This window comes from Rhipicephalus sanguineus, chromosome 7 (assembly GCF_013339695.2).
Source record: "Rhipicephalus sanguineus isolate Rsan-2018 chromosome 7, BIME_Rsan_1.4, whole genome shotgun sequence".
NCBI lineage: Eukaryota > Metazoa > Arthropoda > Arachnida > Ixodida > Ixodidae > Rhipicephalus > Rhipicephalus sanguineus.
In genome coordinates this window covers 153,634,180-153,642,173 of record NC_051182.1, presented here as the reverse complement: position 1 = coordinate 153,642,173, position 7,994 = coordinate 153,634,180, and the positions used below count along the sequence as shown (strand labels likewise).

At 45.8% G+C, this 7,994-nt stretch overlaps 1 protein-coding gene across 1 annotated transcript; it reads left to right on the top strand.

The window, feature by feature from the left end:
- Nucleotides 1-1,915: 1,915 nt before the first annotated feature.
- Nucleotides 1,916-6,721, top strand: LOC119400957 (uncharacterized). Its single transcript, XM_037667834.2, has 3 exons — nt 1,916-2,084; nt 4,591-4,719; nt 6,457-6,721. The coding sequence occupies exons 1-3, from the start codon at nt 1,983-1,985 to the stop codon at nt 6,664-6,666; spliced, it is 441 nt and encodes a 146-aa protein (XP_037523762.2). The 5' UTR covers nt 1,916-1,982; the 3' UTR covers nt 6,667-6,721.
- Nucleotides 6,722-7,994: the final 1,273 nt, after the last annotated feature.

The window sequence follows — 7,994 nt, the reverse complement described above, 5'->3', positions numbered from 1 at the left end:
ATATATACATATATATATATATATATATATATATATATATATATATATATATATATATATATAAGGAATGTAGTGGGTGAAGCTAAGGGTGGCATATTATAGAGGGGTCATTGAGGTATGTCATAAAAAAAAATGAAGTCATACATTTAGCAGAAATTAGTATAACCAGCAATTAGTATGGCGCTTCGGCAAATTCTGCTATGAAAGGGATGGCTGTGGTGGAAGTGAAGAGTTGGATTTTAAGGTGAAAGCTTTAGGTGCCTCATCGAACGAGAAAAAAAATGCAGTGGCTTAGCTCGGCTATGCCAGGATATACGTAGCGTTAGCAAAGGTTCAGCTGATTATTCTAAGCTTTCCAGAGTGTCTAGGATTAGCTTGATTGTCATGCTTACTGCTGCTCCAATGACACACATTCGGCCACATCGTTCAGAACCGGTAGACCTGGCGGCATGGCCGGGTGACGATACCCATTGGTAACGCTAAAGAGCGGAATGTTCTGCTTAACGAGAAAGTTCTTGCACGTTGTACAAACCCGCGCCACGGTATCACCCCACTCAGGCGCCGCCACTAAACTCAGCGTTTTACGCATGGCACTACTTAGCGGCGTCAAGACTTTCATGTGCCATAGTCTTTCACACACGTCGCACACGTATCCAAACGGATTCTTTACGAAGTCCGTCTCGAAGGTCCGAGTCGCACTGGCGCTTTCGCTAAGTTTCACAGTATAGGCAGTCGATCGGCGAGCCTTGACGTCATCGACGGCGTCTTGTTGTTGCTGCTGCAGAGATGGTCGGGCACGTCGCTCAGCATCCTGGCGACGCCGCTTTGCTGGACGTTCCTCCCTTTCCTCCAGTGTCTCCGCAGCACGTTTAGTCTTCCTCTGTTCATTCTTCGTTCACTGAACCGCTAATTGCCAGGCAACTACTTCGGGATCCGATGACATAAGCTTCTCGGCTCTACTGCGCCGTTGAGCAGCATTTGCGCTCTCCTTCTCCAAGGCGTTACCCACCTGCAAACGCCAGTTAGAGGCGCTATCAAGCGGCACCAGCGCATTGTCAGACGGCGACTGCACAGCGAAGGCGAATAGCTGCGCGCGCCATGGCTACGACGTCACCCCTCTCGAATGCGCAGAGCAGCAGCGGCGAGCCGCGCGCGGCGGTGGCGGACAGCGCGTGAGATGCCGGCTCCGCACTCATCCTCGCGCATGCGCAGCACGGCTCATGATGACCCACGCGAAACCGGCTCCGGCTAGGCAAGTGTAGCTAACGCTACAAAATGACCGTCGGCGGTAGCGTCAACACGAACACTGCAAAAAGTCACGTGATCAGAGATTACGGCTTGACGACGTCGTCATGTGACGTCATCATGATGTGAGAGGTCGCCAAATTTTGTGACGTCAGTGTGACGTCATCGTTACGGCACTATGACGTAACGTGATGACGTAATTTTCCTTTTTACTCTGCTTTTGTACAGTGTCGGACATGTTGAGGAAACGGGACGTTCAGTTATCTTAACAGTAAGCCTATCGCCGTTTTACAAATGACTTGATTAGAGCAGTCATTAACTGCTGTTGGTCCTGGTGATGACGACAAGGTAGAAGAGATTGATTGCCTTAATTTAATGGCGTACACTTCGTAAAGCTGTGAAGGCAAGACTTATAAATGGGAATCTAAATCTTTGTAATCATCATTCATTCTGCCACTCGTTCTATGGTACTTCCTTTGGGAACTTTGTTGTTGACACCGACGATGCTTCCCCGCATCTGAAATGAATGTTACATATGAATGTTACATAGGCATGTGTGTGACAGATATTAACACCATAATTTGGCTGCTCTAAAGTCGTTGTGAACGTAATATAATGCGTGTTCGCATAACAGTTATTAACGCAACTATTCGCATACTGTACAGGCGACGCCCGTGTTCAGCCTCCGCGAACTCTACGCCGGCGGCACGGACACCAGAGGCGTCGTGTCCGTTACGATGAAGGGGCGTTGGGCAGAGCCCCAGTTTTTCAATAACGTCGGCTTCTTCAAGCCCTGCGTGCCCGACGTCAACATCGGGTCGTTCGGCGGATACACTGACGTAAGTGAACACAGCGTATACACACTCACAAATCTGAGCTTTAAAGTTACCACTCACGTAATGTTACCACTCTCGTGAGCGACATCGGCGTGCGCAGTGTTCTTCATTTGGGGCGGGAAGGGAGAGGTGAACAAGTTGGGCCACGGTCTACCCTCCTCCCCACGTTTGTTGAGTCCGAAAAAAAGCTTCGCAATGGATGCAAAAAAAAAAAAAAAACGACGGCAGCTTTACTGCCATGAAACCTGAGAAAGTGTGCGTAGCGCACGGACACCCAGCGATTTCCGTTTGTTGAGTTCCCACAGCTCCGTTTACCAAGACGTCGATGACGCCAGTGTTGAGGTAAGCATGAAGGGTTTTCCCGGCGTGAATAGAATTTCTTAGGCAGATTCGCAGACTCGGTGTGCGACATGTGCGCTACTTCTTGCTGCACTTTATTGACTTCCTGCTTGTTACGGCAGTTGAGATATGCGTCGTCTGCAGCGAGTTCCGTCAGGTTGTTTCCCCCATCAGATGTAGTAGCAACGCAGCTAACGCAGCTACCGCGAAGCGCACGGGGAGGGGCATTCGCTCGCTCGGCGACGCGGTGGCGCCCTCTCTTGCGCGTCGCAGGAATCAGTTGCAGGTTTCCGAATGGTCTTTAGCGATTTTAAGTTAATTGTTGCGATTAGTTCTGGGTTATTTCTGTCGATCATATTATCTTAGACCTTGAACGTTTGTTCATTTTAACACAGTTTTGAGCATCGCTAGCCTTCATATATGGCCTGTATTGAGCGCTTTGCTGTGAGTGTGATCACGCCAAATTAGATGTATGTATGGACGATTAGCCGGTCGCCTAAAGTGCTCCACACGTAAAATGAACATTGGCAATGACGTGTTTTTCACAAATGCCTGCCTTTTGTCCCCCGCTTACCGCAGGATTGCTGCAGTAGGGGTCATCGGCCGCCATTGTCAAAAAAAAAAAAAAAAAAAAAAAACTTGCATAGCCATAACTCTGCTACTTTAAACAGTGACGGGACAGGTAGTACTGGGTGAAGGTATTGGGCAGGTATGGCACCCCCTTAGACGATGAGCCGCCCCCCCCCCCCTCTCCCGCCTCACATGCCTGCACGCCTATGGTGAACTACGTAACGCTTCCGCTAAGATTCTAGACGCCAGGGAGGGTTCCGCATGCTACCTTCATGGAGTTTTCAATGCGAAACAACCTGTACGGGACGTGAACCGGCTTTTCAGACGCAGCTTTCTTGTTAGCACCCCCCCCCCCGACCCTCAAAAAAGAAAGAAAAAGAGCTGCTATTTCAGAGATAGAATTGTGGAAAATCTACAAATGGAGTGTGTACTGTAAGCATTATTAATTCTTTGATTACTAGTAGGTGCAATATTACTGATTAATTTATTCGTATTATTTGATTGTATGAAATAGTAGCGGATTGGTGAATTTCAAGTTTTCTATACAAACCTAAATTAAATGCCCTAGCCCTGCATGTTGAAAGAAGCTGCCTCGGCGAATTGCGGGAACAGCTCGACCACTTCTGTAACTTCTTCGTTCACACGTGACCTCTCTTTCTTGAGCCTACCCGGTTGGCAACACATGTAGATGAGATGTACAATATGAGTTCTATCGGAAGAACAAGCTCATTCTTCTTCCAGCTGGTTGCTGACTCACCTACGAAATTCGTGATTCCAGTTGGAATCACTGGACCTGAAAGGGTCAATATAACCAAACAAAACGATCGCTATTACGATTATTGGATTTTTTTTTTTCTTTTAGTTATATTCTCTGATAATCTGCATCGCGTTAGTACTTTTCTTATTACTAATTGTAATTTGATTTTCCACTGCTGCTTGGGCCTATTGTGACCTGCAGTATTGAGGAGTAAATAAAATAAATAAATGAAGGATATGTCTAACGCACTTAGCAGATACTTGTTTCTTTTTTTCCACACATTGCAAGTGTTGAACAATGCATTGGCTAAAAGCGTCAGCACATACGTTGATCTACCGAATGTTTGCCTCTGGAAGTTATATTTATTGTATGCAGTGCGGTATTTGACACACCAGTTGACTTCCTTCGTTGTTTTGTTTGTATGCTAGGACCTTTATTGTTGAATTGCATTTGTGCCGAAATTGTAACCCGTCCACTCCTGCTTTAAGCCTGGAAATTCAGGCCAGCAGTATTCAACAAACAAACAGACAGACAGACAAACAAACAAACAAACAAACAAACAAACAGACAGACAAACAAACAAACAAACAAACAAACAAACAAACAAACAAACAAACAAACAAACAAACAAACAAACAGACAAACAAACAACAAACAAACAAACAAACAAACAAAAAAACAAAAACAAACAAACAAACAAACAAATAAATATTGTTGCGGAATTGAAGTCGGGAGTACGAAGCTCCTGGACGCATGTTGGAGAACCAGTTATGCTGGTTAGCACTGGTTAGTAATGCGTAGTTTTCATATCTTCGCCCACTTAATGTTGTTCCTTGCTTTCAGGTGTGCCCCGGTGGGGCTCGGATAGGGGCCCAGCTGAACTACTCGACGGAGCACCACGCTGTGATTACCTTCATCGCCAAACTCCGGCGTACCTTTGTCTACGACGATGAGAGAGCCTTCGCTGAGAAGGTGAGAACAACCTTTTTCTTTCCGGAACGTTGAGGATCCGTTTGTAATTGGTTTTATTTGATCTGCCAGCGCTTGTCGATTGAGCTGTTAGATACACTGTGTATCTGTTTTGATATCTTTTACAAACGCACTGAGCTGCGATTGGCGTGTGCGTGCCCGAACTACTTTTTTCTTTCTTTCGGGCGCGGCGTGAGGTTTCGCCTACGTAGTTGGAATCGTGTAATGGTGTGCGAATAGTGAAATTAGGAACCGAATCGAATACGAATCGCACAGCGGTCATCCTGAATTGAATACGAATGCGAATCAAATACTGTTCGAATAGTTTGCGAATAGCAAGGCAACCATTTTCGAGGCAGACAGAATTCTCCAGCTTTGTATTTCAAACAAATATTGACAATCATTAATAAAGTAGCATTACCGTTACATTTAAATGAAAGAAGGTACCACAACCATGTAAACTAAAGTAAGCTCGTATACAGTATCGACTAGAATCTTCGAGGTATCTTTTAATTGTAGGATGAACACAGCAACTACTTCAGTATTCGAGGTGGTACTTTGTCACCAGCTTTTCAGTAAGACTAAATCATAAAAGTTAAATAATGTTTCATGACTGAACATCATGAATCTCGTGATAATCATAGTGGATGGAGGACACATTCGCTTGGGAGACACAGGAGTTTAAAGCGAAAATTCCTTCATCCGGTGATGAGTAAACCTTCGATAGTTCCGTAAAAACTTGAACCTCATGCATCTTGGCAATTCACTAGTAGTTAAACAAAGAAAAATCGCTCTTCAACCCTCGCTCTTCAAACTTGTTGTTATTCTGGAGTTTTCCCGTAGGTGCTGATTATTCGAAAATATTCGAAAAAATATTCGGTAATTCGAATTCGCACTCATTGATTCATGTACTAGAATCGAATACAACGCTGTACGATTCGTTATTCGAAATTTTCGAATATTCGAGCAACCCTAGAGTCATGCCTAAAGACTTAGGTTCCGGCGCCGGCGCAGGAACGTGAGGTCATGGGTTCATATCCAGGCAACAATGAAATATGGCAACATGAAATGACAAGTGACGTGGCTGAAACGTAGAATTGTCATATCAGAAAAAGGCTGATCGCCGTGAAGCCCACAAGAGAGAGTGTATAATTATTTAAAAACAGTGCACAGCTTGACCGGCGCCATCGAGGACAGCATTTCTGTACGCTCGTCGGCACCCGCGTTTTCGCGTACGGCAACGCCGCCGCCAAAATTTGTAACTCATAACAGGCTTCGCTTCAAGATACCATACAAGCTTCTCTTGCATGGTCGACCTCGGTTTTTCTTACCTTACACTTCGGGCTTGCATTGGTTTTCGCTCCCTTGAACCTACACCTCCTCATGACGTCCCCAAATGATCATTCGAAAGAACCTTCGGGACTAGTGTCATATATGATTGAAATACTCGTCCACCGCGGTTGGCTAGTGGTTGCAGTGCTCGAATGCTGATCCGAAGGACGCGGGATCGAATCCCGGCCACCGCGGGCGCATTTCAATGAAGGCGATATGCTAGAAGCCCGTGTGCTTAGGTTTAGGTGTCACGTTAAAGAACCCCAGGAGGACGAAATTTCCTGAGCCCTCCACTACGGCGTATCTGATAATCATAGCGTGGTTTTGCGTCGAAAAACCCCAACAACTACAGTTGAGATACTAGCTTCTTTTCCGTGAAACTTTTATCTATTTTCTTTTCTTACGCAGTTGTGCACAGCAAAATCCCTAGCCCCCAGCGTGCCGTTCGGCATCGCCGTCTACGACATCGATTTTGACGACTACGAGGACAGATGCACCTCCCTGAACAGAAACGGCGCCTTCAGCCGCCTGAAGGCGCTGAGGAAAGTAGTGGACTACTTCAAGATGGACTCGGCGCCTTTTAACAGGAACGCCTGCACTACTTACGCGATGACCTAAGGGGCGCCGTCGCCGCGCCCAACTGATTACGCGACAAGTTCGGTCAAATATAACGTTGATGTTAATACGTTTCGTCTTTTGAAGACGATGTCTTTTTCAAGGGCCCCTAAACAACCTATGAAAATACAAATAGCGAGTGCGTTATACTGTCCTGGCGTTCTCTTCTTTTCGGCACAATTCGTGACGCAAGCAGTCTTTCCACGTGACGTCATTTGGAAACAAGCCCTCGATTGGTCCATTTATGAGGGATATCGGTTGTAAATTGTCTCCCACCCTGCTTTGCCTTGCAGTCGCACGCCGGTTCTGCCTTGTCTCGCATGGCTATCGTGCGCGATCAATTGATTTCGCTTCGCCTCGCGAGTTTTCGACTGCGCAAGCGGAGATTACAGCGCGTAGCCGAGAAGCGCGGAATCCTGATATGTCCTACGCTTAGTGCTGGCGTTGTCCACGTAGTTCATGAAGAAATAAGTGGCGACGAGGCGATAGCGCCTGTAACAGGGTAGCGAAGGCGAGAAAAAAAAAAACACTTGTCTTTGGATTCAGCAATGGTTTAGGGGCCGTTTAAGGTATGACTCCACCATTTAAAGTAACGTGTTTGTCAAAAAAAATGCATTTTTATTTTTGACGTTATCAGAATGCACGGACATTCAATGAAAATTTAAGTGCAGCAGGAATTAAGCCTCTACCTTGTTCTCTTCAAAATTTATGATGTTTTCTGTGATGGCCGTTAGACATGAAATGACGTTTTGAAAGCTTAATTCCTGTTTTTCTTGGAACCCACTTTTCAGCTGTTTTTCCATGCGCCTAAGCTCGTAACTCTTGAACATATCAACATTTTCCCAGAACACTTGCCTCCACGCCGCCAGTGTTCGTCGTGCTGGGATATTGTGAATGTTGCGACAGCACATTCTTAAAAGAATGGCGCAGCGGAGAGAGAGGAAGAGACTGGAAGCACACGAACACAAGCGCCGACTCACAAATGAAGTTTTATTCAAAAGCGCGGAACAAGTACGAAAACACACCTGGCTGCACACGACGAACCAAAACCAACGAAAAAAACAAAACGAAATGTTACTCATTAAGATAGTTCTTTACGCTGCAGCGCGACCGATACGAAACTCTTACACGAATTTCGTATTCAGAATAAACTTCAGCATTTCTCGAAAATTACTGACAGCAGTTTCCTCGTCAAGCAAGGAGCAAAGTTGTTCCGATGTCTTGTCAGATGTGAGCATAGGTCGGCAAACTCACTCACGAGTCGACTCACTCACAATCACTCAGACCCAGATCGGCCCATGAGTGTGAGTGTGAGTGAGCCGGCTGATTAA